This window comes from Argopecten irradians, chromosome 16 (assembly GCF_041381155.1).
Source record: "Argopecten irradians isolate NY chromosome 16, Ai_NY, whole genome shotgun sequence".
NCBI lineage: Eukaryota > Metazoa > Mollusca > Bivalvia > Pectinida > Pectinidae > Argopecten > Argopecten irradians.
Genome location: NC_091149.1, coordinates 10,607,251 through 10,623,372, shown reverse-complemented (window position 1 = coordinate 10,623,372; position 16,122 = coordinate 10,607,251). Strand labels below are relative to the sequence as shown.

The following is a 16,122-nucleotide window of genomic DNA, read 5'->3' as shown; positions in this document are numbered from 1 at the left end:
AGGGAAACCAATTTTTCATAAACGGTGGGTCTGGTCCCCCGAGGTGCCTGGAGGGCAGGGCCCAGGGGAAATATAGCAAAGTCTTTAAAATCCTTCTTCTGTAGCAATGAAGGGATTTAGTTCTAATTTGGTCTGAAGCTTCCTTGTGTGAACCAATCTTGCATAAACGGTGACCCTGTCCCCCCAGGGGCCTGAGCGGCAGGGCCCAATAGAGGAAATATTAGCAAATTCTTTAAAATCTATCTGTTAGTAGAAAAAAAATAGATTAAGTATAATTCTAAAGCCTTCAAGTTGGTAGCTTACGTTCTTAGCCTGAAACAGGTGAGCAATTCAGGCCCAATGGGCCTCTTGTTTTTAATTTTGACAGAGTAAGTGCTGCTATTGTCTGTCCTGTTCTATCTGGTCCCTCCCAGATTTAACATCAAGACATGGCACTGGTATCTTTATTTAAGAGTGAATTGTTTGTTTCAGTATTCAAGCTTCCAGGTATACAAACTGGAGACCCTGTGGGTGGAGGCTTCATCTAGTGACATTGACAAAAAACAGTAAGTATCATCAGTATATCATCACCCTTCACCAAATCATTGAACTATATATTTATGTTTCATAAAGATTCTTCCAGTGGAACTAAACCTACAAGATTATTCAGAATTGCCAGAAAGACAGTGTAGAGTTAGGTTACCACAACATGACCCATCATGGGAGAATGAGAATAAGAAAAGTACCGGAAGGGAGGGGGGGATGTTTGTATCATGAGAGGAGAAAGTGTAACTGCCAGACTCGTGCTTGAGCACGGAACCTGCCACTACTAGCCAGATCTTCAGCCGATTCAGCTACCTGATCACCGATGATCAGCCTTGTCCAATCCTTTTATATGTTTGATCAAATTAATAATGATGTAATGTTTCAGATACCTTATTTATAAATATTTGAATGACTTGTAATTTTTAGGCACTTGATAACCATCACAGCTCCTGAAGATAAATTGTTTCTCCTGGCACCATCTACTGCCATTAAGGTAAAAACAAATACTTCTCTTACAAAGTAAGGCATGTCTATTTCATCACCCAGAGGTGGCAGGCAAGTGGTAAAATTTCACATTAACCATAGTTAATTAAAAAAATTAATTAAATTTAATTTTCACTGCTGCAGGATAATGTATAGATTTTGCTAAGAGTATTTCAAAATTGAAAATATTGTTTAAATAATATTATTGTAATTATCTATAAAGCGTAAATAAAGTAAATATTTTAACATTGATTAACATGCACACACCAACATCATTTACTACTGTTATAACACACACAAAAAAAGAAGAAAAAAACATCCTAAAGGTGAGATAACTCTTCTGGCTTTGTAGACGGAGTGGATTATGGCCCTTAACTCGACAATCAACAAGGTGATCACGAGTCAGAAGTCAGTAACGAGACGAGGGAGTATGGAACGCATGGCTCCCCCTGGTGTCAGACAAGCTACCTACGTGTTTAATAAACATAGTATCTATAAGGATGCCTGTTACACTGGTACATTTCTCAACGGTCTCGTGCATGGACAGTAAGTATTGAAAACTTAAATTTTAATTCTGAAACTAATATCTGTCACAAAATTGACTGTTTCCTCTCTTTTGATATAAATGATTTTAGATATAGTTTACGAACAGATTATTTTAAGGAAAGTTTAGTCAATTTTTTTCCTATCAAGCTTCAGTAACTTTTGATATTTTAGATTTCCTGCCATTTGGGCAGGTGAGCTTATGCTGTGGGTGGTGTCCACATCAACATTTCACTTTAAACTACTTTTTCTGTATAGGAGACCCAGAGTCCTGAATTTGGTTTACAGCATGCTAGGCTGAAGGCCTACCAAGTTTGTTAAATCTTTTAATGATCATGACCTTCATTTAATGTCACAGGGGTCAAATAAGCTAAAAATTTTAGACGACTTCTTGTCAATAACCAAGAGGCCTTGAAATGGGTCTGTGACAAGCAGTCAGGCTAGATATTCAAGTTTGTTCAAATGAATGACCTTGACCACCATACAAGGTCACAGGGGTCAAATAGAAAAACATCTTTAAACACCTTCTTGTGTATAGCTAAGAGGCCTAAAGATCTGATATTGGGCCTATGCCATAGTGGGGAAAAGGGCTACAGAATTTGTTGAAATGAATGACCTTGACCTCCATTCAAGGTCACAGGAGTCAAATAGCAGCATGTTCGGATGAAGGCCTACCATGTACATTAAAACGAATGACCTTGACCTTAATTCATTCAATGTCAAATTAATCAGACAAGATTTGTATTGCCTTAATAGTTTGCCACTACTATATTCTTTGAGGTGTTATATAGTCAGATGACTATTAAGGGCCATTCGCCTCTTGTTATGTTATTATTTGATCAACGGTATCGGTATATATATCTTTACAGTGCTTGGCATGAATTTTCTTGTAATGTCTTTGTAACACTCGTGTTAGCATCTATACCCTGGTTTTCAGTGGGGAGATGAAATGGAGTGATGGCAGGAAATACACAGGCAGCTTCAAGGAGGGCAAACAGCATGGGTATGTACATCACAGGCCGCAATAGTTGAAGTTTGAAAAGCAAAGAAAAGATCCCTCATTCTATTATGAAAACATAGATCATGCTTTGGTGGGCACCAAGATCCCTCTGGGATTTCTTGTTTACTTTGATTATGATTTATATTCTAAACCTCTTCATGTTGTTTTTTACACGGATCGTTTTTCAGACACGGTCGACTGTTGATTCTCCAGGACGATGGTAAGGAACGTTGTCAGGAAGGTTACTGGAGGGATGGACGACTACACGGGATAGGAAAAGTCAGGTAGGACATGTAGTATATAATTATAAGACTCTTTCATTATGTGGATATAATTAATTTTCATTTGTTTTCATACTAAATCCGACTCTCTGATTGGCAGATTCTTTTTCTTCATATACTATGAAGGAAAAATCCGAGAATGGCGCGAAAATCTGATGTAATCATGACGTCACAATAGAGACGTTGACATTGCATATTTATTTTGAAAAAAAAAATCCATTTGAAAATCAAAAGAATCATACGTTTTAACGTACTTTATGTTATCAAGTAGTCTGAAAAATTAATTATTAGCATTGATGTAATTATTTTTTAACTTCACAGGGTTATGAAATATATTTTGTTTGCAAACTTTTGTGAGAATTTGCTGATAGTAACATCAATGCTTAAATGAAGGATAGGAATATTCTACGAGAGTAAAATACCCCTATCCTTCATGTCCATATATCATGAAAGAGAATTTTTCTCTCATACCCCGACGTTTATTGCAATTTTACTACTATGATTCTACCATTTTGAAATAAATTGGGAAAAAAAGGCAATTCAATTCTGAATTCATGAAAATTGTGTGATATTTTCAACTCAAATCCCATTTCTGGTATCTTTTCCAAACCAAGCCTAGTATCTGGAAAAAAAAATGTTAAAATTGTACCAAGAAAATAGTATTTTTGTTAAAGCTGTGATGTCATAAGGCTTTTTTGCATGGGTAGCCATGTAATACAGCCTCAGGCGACATGAGTGTATTACCCGAGACAAACGTTATTACATCAGTTGGTATGAGAGAAAGTACCATATTCAATAAATCAACTATTTACCTCTGAGTTACTTCCCTTTTCACTCCATTCTGTTAAATCTCATTACTCCATGTCATCAACACTTCTATTCCTTCAAGTGTGTACTATACATAAAGAGGAGACTGGCCTTAAATGACTCCATTATGACTTTTCAATATAATGCTAAAATGTAATAAATCATTTCTTTCTAAACCTAGCCACAGTAAAACATTTTTGATCCACTTCATTGGTGAAGCTGAATTCATCAGAGTTCATTATATATTTACAGCCACTGTGCAGTGGCCTCTCCCTCACCTACTCCTCCGGACCATCTGTTATGTGTTGAGTAACTAAGAGGTCATAGAGACAGCAAAATAAAATGAATCATAATTACACTAAATCTTTTATAATTTATTAACTTATTAAAAAAATAGTTGTCTTCTAGTATTTGACAATTGAATTATTAGATAAGGAATAATTCAGAAGTCAAAGAGATGACAAAACACTTTAAAAGTTATGTTTTGATAATTGGTGAAAAATAATGTGATTGTAGATACGCTAATGGAGACGTGTATATGTGTGATTGTAGATATGCTAAGGGAGACGTGTATATATGTGATTGTAGATATGCTAATGGAGACGTGTATATATGTGATTGTAGATATGTTAATGGAGACGTGTATATATGTGATTGTAGATATGCTAAGGGAGACGTGTATATGTGATTGTAGATATGCTAATGGAGACGTGTATATATGTGATTGTAGATATGTTAAGGGAGACGTGTATATATGTGATTGTAGATATGCTAAGGGAGACGTGTATATATGTGATTGTAGATATGTAAGGGAGACGTGTATATATGTGATTGTAGATATGCTAAGGGAGACGTGTATATATGTGTGATTGTAGATATGCTAAGGGAGACGTGTATATATGTGATTGTAGATATGCTAATGGAGACGTGTATATATGTGATTGTAGATATGCTAAGGGAGACGTGTATATATGTGATTGTAGATATGCTAAGGGAGACGTGTATATATGTGATTGTAGATATGCTAAGGGAGACGTGTATATATGTGATTGTAGATATGCTAAGGGAGACGTGTATATATGTGATTGTAGATATGCTAATGGAGACGTGTATATATGTGATTGTAGATATGCTAAGGGAGACGTGTATATATGTGATTGTAGATATGCTAAGGGAGACGTGTATATATGTGATTGTAGATATGCTAAGGGAGACGTGTATATATGTGATTGTAGATATGCTAAGGGAGACGTGTATATATGTGATTGTAGATATGCTAATGGAGACGTGTATATATGTGATTGTAGATATGCTAAGGGAGACGTGTATATATGTGATTGTAGATATGCTAAGGGAGACGTGTATATATGTGATTGTAGATATGCTAAGGGAGACGTGTATATATGTGATTGTAGATATGCTAAGGGAGACGTGTATATATGTGATTGTAGATATGCTAAGGGAGACGTGTATATATGTGATTGTAGATATGCTAATGGAGACGTGTATATATATGTGATTGTAGATATGCTAATGGAGACGTGTATATATGTGATTGTAGATATGCTAATGGAGACGTGTATATATGTGATTGTAGATATGCTAAGGGAGACGTGTATATATGTGATTGTAGATATGCTAAGGAGAGTGTATATATGTGATTGTAGATATGCTAATGGAGACGTGTATATATGTGATTGTAGATATGCTAATGGAGACGTGTATATATGTGATTGTAGATATGCTAATGGAGACGTGTATATATGTGATTGTAGATATGCTAAGGGAGACGTGTATATATGTGATTGTAGATATGCTAATGGAGACGTGTATATATGTGATTGTAGATATGCTAAGGAGACGTGTATATGTGATTGTAGATATGCTAAGGGAGACGTGTATATATGTGATTGTAGATATGCTAAGGGAGACGTGTATATATGTGATTGTATATATGCTAAGGGAGACGTGTATAATGTGATTGTAGATATGCTAAGGGAGACGTGTATATATGTGATTGTAGATATGCTAAGGGAGACGTGTATATATGTGATTGTAGATATGCTAAGGGAGACGTGTATATATGTGATTGTAGATATGCTAAGGGAGACGTGTATATATGTGATTGTAGATATGCTAAGGGAGACGTGTATATATGTGATTGTAGATATGCTAAGGGAGACGTGTATATATGTGATTGTAGATATGCTAATGGAGACGTGTATATATGTGATTGTAGATATGCTAAGGGAGACGTGTATATATGTGATTGTAGATATGCTAAGGGAGACGTGTATATATGTGATTGTAGATATGCTAAGGGAGACGTGTATATATGTGATTGTAGATATGTTAAGGGAGACGTGTATATATGTGATTGTAGATATGCTAAGGGAGACGTGTATATATGTGATTGTAGATATGCTAAGGGAGACGTGTATATATGTGATTGTAGATATGCTAAGGGAGACGTGTATATATGTGATTGTAGATATGTTAAGGGAGACGTGTATATATGTGATTGTAGATATGCTAATGGAGACGTGTATATATGTGATTGTAGATATGTTAAGGGAGACGTGTATATATGTGATTGTGATTGTAGATATGCTAAGGGAGACGTGTATATATGTGATTGTAGATATGCTAAGGGAGACGTGTATATATGTGATTGTAGATATGCTAAGGGAGACGTGTATATATGTGATTGTAGATATGCTAAGGGAGACGTGTATATATGTGATTGTAGATATGCTAAGGGAGACGTGTATATATGTCATTGTAGATATGCTAAGGGAGACGTGTATATATGTGATTGTAGATATGCTAAGGGAGACGTGTATATATGTGATTGTAGATATGCTAATGGAGACGTGTATATATGTGATTGTAGATATGCTAAGGGAGACGTGTATATATGTGATTGTAGATATGCTAATGGAGACGTGTATATATGTGATTGTAGATATGCTAAGGGAGACGTGTATATATGTGATTGTAGATATGCTAAGGGAGACGTGTATATGTGATTGTGATTGTAGATATGTGATTGTAGATATGCTAAGGGAGACGTGTATATATGTGATTGTAGATATGCTAATGGAGACGTGTATATATGTGATTGTAGATATGCTAATGGAGACGTGTGTATATATGTGATTGTAGTGTATATGCTAATGGAGACGTGTATATATGTGATTGTAGATATGCTAATGGAGACGTGTATATATGTGATTGTAGATATGCTAAGGGAGACGTGTATATATGTGATTGTAGATATGCTAAGGGAGACGTGTATATATGTGATTGTAGATATGCTAAGGGAGACGTGTATATATGTGATTGTAGATATGCTAAGGGAGACGTGTATATGTGATTGTAGATATGCTAAGGGAGACGTGTATATATGTGATTGTAGATATGCTAAGGGAGACGTGTATATGTGTGATTGTAGATATGCTAAGGGAGACGTGTATATGTGTGATTGTAGATATGCTAAGGGAGACGTGTATATATGTGATTGTAGATATGCTAAGGAGACGTGTATTATGTGATTGTAGATATGCTAAGGAGACGTGTATATATGTGATTGTAGATATGCTAAGGGAGACGTGTATATATGATTGTAGATATGCTAATGGAGACGTGTATATATGTGATTGTAGATATGCTAAGGGAGACGTGTATATATGTGATTGTAGATATGCTAATGGAGACGTGTATATATGTGATTGTAGATATGCTAAGGGAGACGTGTATATATGTGATTGTAGATATGCTAAGGGAGACGTGTATATATGTGATTGTAGATATGCTAAGGGAGACGTGTATAGTATTTGAGATATGTAGAGAGTGATATGTTTGTAGATATGCTAAGGGAGACGTGTATATATGTGATTGTAGATATGCTAAGGGAGACGTGTATATATGTGATTGTAGATATGCTAAGGGAGACGTGTATATATGTGATTGTAGATATGCTAATGGAGACGTGTATATATGTGATTGTAGATATGCTAAGGGAGACGTGTATATATGTGATTGTAGATATGCTAAGGGAGACGTGTATATATGTGATTGTAGATATGCTAAGGGAGACGTGTATATATATTGATTGTAGATATGCTAATGGAGACGTGTATATATGTGATTGTAGATATGCTAAGGGAGACGTGTATATATGTGATTGTAGATATGCTAAGGGAGACGTGTATATATGTGATTGTAGATATGCTAATGGAGACGTGTATATGTGATTGTAGATATGCTAAGGGAGACGTGTATATATGTGATTGTATTGTAGATATGCTAAGGAGACGTGTATATATGTGATTGTAGATATGCTAAGGGAGACGTGTATATATGTGATTGTAGATATGCTAAGGGAGACGTGTATATATGTGATTGTAGATATGCTAATGGGAGACGTGTATATATGATTGTAGATATGCTAAGGGAGACGTGTATATATGTGATTGTAGATATGCTAAGGGAGACGTGTATATATGTATAGATATGCTAAGGGAGACGTGTATATATGTGATTGTAGATATGCTAAGGGAGACGTGTATATATGTGATTGTAGATATGCTAATGGAGACGTGTATATATGTGATTGTAGATATGCTAAGGGAGACGTGTATATATGTGATTGTAGATATGCTAAGGGAGACGTGTATATATGTGATTGTAGATATGCTAATGGAGACGTGTATATGTGTGATTGTAGATATGCTAAGGGAGACGTGTATATATGTGATTGTAGATATGCTAAGGGAGACGTGTATATGTGTGATTGTAGATATGCTAAGGGAGACGTGTATATATGTGATTGTAGATATGCTAAGGGAGACGTGTATATATGTGATTGTAGATATGCTAAGGAGACGTGTATATATGTGATTGTAGATATGCTAAGGGAGACGTGTATATATGTGATTGTAGATATGCTAAGGGAGACGTGTATATATGTGATTGTAGATATGCTAATGGAGACGTGTATATATGTGATTGTAGATATGCTAAGGGAGACGTGTATATGTGTGATTGTAGATATGCTAATGGAGACGTGTATATATGTGATTGTAGATATGCTAAGGGAGACGTGTATATGTGATAATAGTAAGGAGACTGTATATATGTGATTGTAGATATGCTAAGGAGACGTGTATATGTGATTGTAGATATGTAAGTGTATATATGTGATTGTAGATATGCTAATGGAGACGTGTATATGTGTGATTGTAGATATGCTAAGGGAGACGTGTATATATGTGATTGTAGATATGCTAAGGGAGACGTGTATATATGTGATTGTAGATATGCTAATGGAGACGTGTATATATGTGATTGTAGATATGCTAATGGGAGACGTGTATATATGTGATTGTAGATATGCTAAGGGAGACGTGTATATATGTGATTGTAGATATGCTAAGGGAGACGTGTATATATGTGATTGTAGATATGCTAATGGAGACGTGTATATATGTGATTGTAGATATGCTAAGGGAGACGTGTATATATGTGATTGTAGATATGCTAAGGGAGACGTGTATATATGTGATTGTAGATATGCTAAGGGAGACGTGTATATATGTGTCATTGTAGATATGCTAAGGGAGACGTGTATATATGTGATTGTAGATATGCTAATGGAGACGTGTATATATGTGATTGTAGATATGCTAAGGGAGACGTGTATATATGTGATTGTAGATATGCTAAGGGAGACGTGTATATATGTGATTGTAGATATGCTAAGGGAGACGTGTATATATGTGATTGTAGATATGCTAAGGGAGACGTGTATATATGTGATTGTAGATATGCTAAGGGAGACGTGTATATATGTGATTGTAGATATGCTAATGGAGACGTGTATATATGTGATTGTAGATATGCTAAGGGAGACGTGTATATATGTGATTGTAGATATGCTAAGGGAGACGTGTATATATGTGATTGTAGATATGCTAAGGGAGACATGTATATATGTGATTGTAGATATGCTAATGGAGACGTGTATATATGTGATTGTAGATATGCTAAGGGAGACATGTATATATGTGATTGTAGATATGCTAATGGAGACGTGTATATATGTGATTGTAGATATGCTAATGGAGACGTGTATATATGTGATTGTAGATATGCTAATGGAGACGTGTATATGTGTGATTGTAGATATGCTAAGGGAGACGTGTATATATGTGATTGTAGATATGCTAATGGAGACGTGTATATATGTGATTGTAGATATGCTAATGGAGACGTGTATATATGTGATTGTAGATATGCTAATGGAGACGTGTATATATATGTGATTGTAGATATGCTAATGGAGACGTGTATATATGTGATTGTAGATATGCTAATGGAGACGTGTATATATGTGATTGTAGATATGCTAAGGGAGACGTGTATATATGTGATTGTAGATATGCTAATGGAGACGTGTATATATGTGATTGTAGATATGCTAAGGGAGACGTGTATATGTGTGATTGTAGATATGCTAAGGGAGACGTGTATATATGTGATTGTAGATATGCTAATGGAGACGTGTATATATGTGATTGTAGATATGCTAATGGAGACGTGTATATGTGATTGTAGATATGCTAATGGAGACGTGTATATATGTGATTGTAGATATGCTAAGGGAGACGTGTATATATGTGATTGTAGATATGCTAATGGAGACGTGTATATATGTGATTGTAGATATGCTAAGGGAGACGTGTATATATGTGATTGTAGATATGCTAAGGGAGACGTGTATATATGTGATTGTAGATATGCTAAGGGAGACGTGTATATATGTGATTGTAGATATGCTAAGGGAGACGTGTATATGTGTGATTGTAGATATGACTAATTGTAGAGGGAGACGTGTATATATGTGATTGTAGATATGCTAAGGGAGACGTGTATATATGTGATTGTAGATATGCTAAGGGAGACGTGTATATATGTGTCATTGTAGATATGCTAAGGGAGACGTGTATATATGTGATTGTAGATATGCTAAGGGAGACGTGTATATGTGTCATTGTAGATATGCTAAGGGAGACGTGTATATGTGATTGTAGATATGCTAAGGGAGACGTGTATATGTGTCATTGTAGATATGCTAAGGGAGACGTGTATATGTGATTGTAGATATGCTAAGGGAGACGTGTATATGTGTCATTGTAGATATGCTAAGGGAGACGTGTATATGTGTATTGTAGATATGCTAAGGGAGACGTGTATATATGTGATTGTAGATATGCTAAGGGAGACGTGTATATATGTGATTGTAGATATGCTAAGGGAGACGTGTATATATGTGATTGTAGATATGCTAAGGGAGACGTGTATATATGTGATTGTAGATATGCTAAGGGAGACGTGTATATATGTGATTGTAGATATGCTAAGGGAGACGTGTATATATGTGATTGTAGATATGCTAAGGGAGACGTGTATATATGTGATTGTAGATATGCTAAGGGAGACGTGTACATATATGTGTGATTGTAGATATGCTAAGGGAGACGTGTATATATGTGATTGTAGATATGCTAAGGGAGACGTGTATATATGTGATTGTAGATATGCTAAGGGAGACGTGTATATATGTGATTGTAGATATGCTAAGGGAGACGTGTATATATGTGATTGTAGATATGCTAAGGGAGACGTGTATATATGTGATTGTAGATATGCTAAGGGAGACGTGTATATATGTGATTGTAGATATGCTAAGGGAGACGTGTATATATGTGATTGTAGATATGCTAAGGGAGACGTGTATATGTGATTGTAGATATGCTAAGGGAGACGTGTATATGTGATTGTAGATATGCTAATGGAGACGTGTATATGTGATTGTAGATATGCTAAGGGAGACGTGTATATATGTGATTGTAGATATGCTAATGGAGACGTGTATATATGTGATTGTAGATATGCTAAGGGAGACGTGTATATATGTGATTGTAGATATGCTAATGGAGACGTGTATATATGTGATTGTAGATATGCTAAGGGAGACGTGTATATATGTGATTGTAGATATGCTAAGGGAGACGTGTATATATGTGATTGTAGATATGCTAAGGGAGACGTGTATATATGTGATTGTAGATATGCTAATGGAGACGTGTATATATGTGATTGTAGATATGCTAATGGAGACGTGTATATATGTGATTGTAGATATGCTAAGGGAGACGTGTATATATGTGATTGTAGATATGCTAAGGGAGACGTGTATATATGTGATTGTAGATATGCTAATGGAGACGTGTATATGTGATTGTAGATATGCTAAGGGAGACGTGTATATATGTGATTGTAGATATGCTAAGGGAGACGTGTATATATGATTGTAGATATGCTAAGGGAGACGTGTATATATGTGATTGTAGATATGCTAAGGGAGACGTGTATATATGTGATTGTAGATATGCTAAGGGAGACGTGTATATATGTGATTGTAGATATGCTAAGGGAGACGTGTATATGTGTGATTGTAGATATGCTAAGGGAGACGTGTATATATGTGATTGTAGATATGCTAAGGGAGACGTGTATATATGTGATTGTAGATATGCTAAGGGAGACGTGTATATATGTGATTGTAGATATGCTAAGGGAGACGTGTATATGTGTGATTGTAGATATGCTAAGGGAGACGTGTATATATGTGATTGTAGATATGCTAAGGGAGACGTGTATATATGTGATTGTAGATATGCTAAGGGAGACGTGTATATGTGTCATTGTAGATATGCTAAGGGAGACGTGTATATGTGATTGTAGATATGCTAAGGGAGACGTGTATATGTGATTGTAGATATGCTAATGGAGACGTGTATATGTGATTGTAGATATGCTAAGGGAGACGTGTATATATGTGATTGTAGATATGCTAATGGAGACGTGTATATGTGATTGTAGATATGCTAATGGAGACGTGTATATGTGATTGTAGATATGCTAAGGGAGACGTGTATATATGTGATTGTAGATATGCTAAGGGAGACGTGTATATGTGATTGTAGATATGCTAAGGGAGACGTGTATATATGTGATTGTAGATATGCTAAGGGAGACGTGTATATATGTGATTGTAGATATGCTAAGGGAGACGTGTATATATGTGATTGTAGATATGCTAAGGGACACGTGTATATATGTGTCATTGTAGATATGCTAAGGGAGACGTGTATATATGTGATTGTAGATATGCTAAGGGAGACGTGTATATATGTGATTGTAGATATGCTAAGGGAGACGTGTATATGTGATTGTAGATATGCTAAGGGAGACGTGTATATGTGATTGTAGATATGCTAAGGGAGACGTGTATATATGTGATTGTAGATATGCTAATGGAGACATGTATGAGGGCTATTTTAAGGAAGGAATGCGACACGGACATGGCACGTATCGTCACGGGGGACATAATAGTAACTCAGCCAGTATTTACATCGGGGAGTGGAATGTCGATCAGAAACAAGGATATGGGGTCATTGATGATGTTCTCAAAGGTAAGTGTGTCAAAGTTCAAGGTCATGATAACTATCTAAGGTCAAGACTGTATCATAGGAGTTTTAAGTAACTAAGGGTTAAAGGATTTTTCTAAAACATGTTGCTTTAATTTTTTCTATTTAAAGGTGTCTTATATTTGGTTTGTCTAGAATATAATTCCATCCAAGTTTTAGGTCACAAAATGGCTAAAATTGCAAAAATCTTCTGAATTCACAGGTTTGATGGAACCAAATAATTTTCATAGACTAATAAGAGAAATTTATGAAACTACTGACACTGACTGACATCTAGTTTGGTTTTTGGCAAAGCAAATTGGAATTTTAAGCATAAGGTCTGGTAACATTATACACTTTAAGCATAAGGTCTGGTAACATTATACACTAACTATCAAAATGAAAAACAAAAAATACAAATTCTAATATGAAGGTTCAACTTTAAAGTTTATCCTAATTCGTAATTTTTTTTTTACATACTTGAAACAACTTTGCCATGCTCTTTCTGCATCAGCACTCAGGTGACCCTCAAGGCCTCTTGGGCCTCTTGTTTTTTTAAAAGCGACTTTTGTGTTAATGTGGGAATATCCGTTTTTTCCTCATATGATTGGGCTGAAGCCAATCTTCTTACAGGAAAAAATAACATTGAGTTTCTAGTCTTGCATATTTTTAACCTTATTATTAATTTGCAAAATTAAACACTGTCTGTTGATTTTGAAAATTTGAAAAATTGGAATTCAGAGCTTCTTCTTAGAGCTTCATCTACACCATGGATACTGACAATTTTGTGGATATGGGGCTTAATACATAAGCATTCGAGGAATGTATAACTGTTCAAAATGTTTATTAATTGACACACCTTTAATGAACAAATTGATAAAATTGCAGATTGAATATTTTTTAAAATTCCTTGGAGCAAATCAATTTTTCATTAAACTTCAATCTGCAGTTATATGATCTTAAATTAAACAGGAGAGAAATACATGGGGATGTGGAATGATGGCAATCGTCATGGAAACGGTATTGTTGTTACTCTTGACGGCATGTACTTTGAGGGAAACTTCACTGCAGGAAAGATGACTGTAAGTTTGGAATGTTAACTTCTTAGATAATGGGATAAGATGAATTCCAGTTGATGAATCATTTAATCTACACATTCAAACAAACTTACTGTAAATAAATTCAGATCAAATTCAGGTAATTTTACGTGGAAAGCAAAAAGGTCAGGAGTTGGAGAAAGAATTTGATCTATTGACTTGAGTTTGATGTATTTTTATGAATTAAAAACCTTAAATTTCACATGAAAAAAAACCTCATGGGAATAGTTGGAGAAATTCACAGAATGTTTTGTAATTAACCTGTTTTGTAATTACCATGTGATACCCAATAACGTTTGTGTGGGACTATTGTTTACTTTGGTGATGGAATGATGTCAAAAGATGATATCCTACCCTAACTTCATTTCATCGGGAAGATTACAAATATTTACCCTTCCATCACCACAACCACCACTGGAGATACTAATCCCGCACAAACGTTAATGGGTATCATGTTATACAAGAATTATTCCCACTGCAATAATCATGATTAATTTATAAATATCATGCTGATAATTTCTCAGTACAGTGTATGTAATCTTATCTTTACACATAATTTGTAAAAACAAACATACTGGACATTTTTAGCTGCTTATATTTTTAATGTTATTGTTCATACAAGTACATTTTTTCAGAAATTTTATTGACTTGAAACTGCGGATACATATTAAATCTATTACAATATTGCATTTAAAAAGAAAACAATAAAAATTGTTTTCTTTTTCTTTCTTTCCAGGGCTTTGGTCTAATGTTGACAGATGACAACAGTTGCTATGAAGGTGAATTCTCAGGCATCACACAACTGCAGGGAAAGGTATTAAACAAAAGTCATGTGTATATTACAGAGTTGTCTGCCCCTGTTGGTAGGTAATGATTGTGACACCATTGATTTTCAAGCACAATATTATCTTTGGAGAAATCCAGTTGATGCTTTTGTTGCATATAAGAGAATGTCACCATTACTGTTTTTAAGGTCAGAGAACTCTGTTAAATTAAAGCAACTAAGGCAGAATGGATAATACTACTAGAAATCACAAAACATATAAGAAAATACAGGAATATCTTTTTACTTTTATTTTAATATATGACCATATATGGATTACATGTTTTTGCGTTGTAGGGTGTACTGACCTTACCAACGGGAGACAAGATTGACGGAACATTTAACGGAAGTTGGAATGAAGGACTAAAGATAAATGGAACATTCCATAAAACGGTGTCACCTGATGAACGCAGATCAACACACAATGTTGGTCTTAGCTCCAGGTAAAATAACCAATCAGTAGAGTCAGAAAGAAAATGCAGCAAGCATAAATTATTAAATCTAATGAAATATCCATAGCAGCTATAGCTAAGTGTTATCTGACTCGTGCAATTACTAAAAAAATTTGTAATGATATAAAAATCTTAAAAAATCATAGACCTCGGCCTCAACCCTATAACCTGTGTCCAATGGCCTCTAGCCTGGCAAATAGTCTATCAGGTTGGTCTGAACACCTTTAAGAAAAAAGTTTTGACTGTTGACTGATATGGCATGTATACATATGGTACTACTTATTTAACATTTACTGAATTGTCAGTAATTAGGGCCCCGCATCGAGATGCGGGTGCCCTATAGTAATCAGGTTGTCCGTCCGTCCGTCCGTCCGTCCGTCCGTCCGTCCGTCCGTCTGTCTGTCTGTCTGTCTGTCTGTCTGTCTGTCTGTCTGTCCGTCCGTCCGTCTGTCCGTTTTTTTTCTTTTGCACATTAATGATGGAAGGGAGTGGAGTATTTTCCCCATATTTTACATGATGATTCCCCATCCATCCTAGATCTGCTTGGTAATTTTTCAGGCTGAAATTAAATTAAA

At 35.3% G+C, this 16,122-nt stretch overlaps 1 protein-coding gene across 1 annotated transcript in view; it reads left to right on the top strand.

The window, feature by feature from the left end:
* The window catches only part of LOC138310897 (alsin-like), a 46,211-nt gene that overhangs the window by 16,907 nt on the left and 13,182 nt on the right, over positions 1–16,122 (top strand). Inside the window, exons 16-24 of the mRNA XM_069252223.1 lie at positions 472–545; positions 952–1,018; positions 1,361–1,554; positions 2,489–2,554; positions 2,740–2,835; positions 13,015–13,181; positions 14,148–14,257; positions 15,009–15,086; positions 15,393–15,538. Of these exons, the coding sequence (XP_069108324.1) occupies positions 472–545; positions 952–1,018; positions 1,361–1,554; positions 2,489–2,554; positions 2,740–2,835; positions 13,015–13,181; positions 14,148–14,257; positions 15,009–15,086; positions 15,393–15,538 (998 nt within the window). The remainder of the gene's footprint in view (positions 1–471; positions 546–951; positions 1,019–1,360; positions 1,555–2,488; positions 2,555–2,739; positions 2,836–13,014; positions 13,182–14,147; positions 14,258–15,008; positions 15,087–15,392; positions 15,539–16,122) is intronic.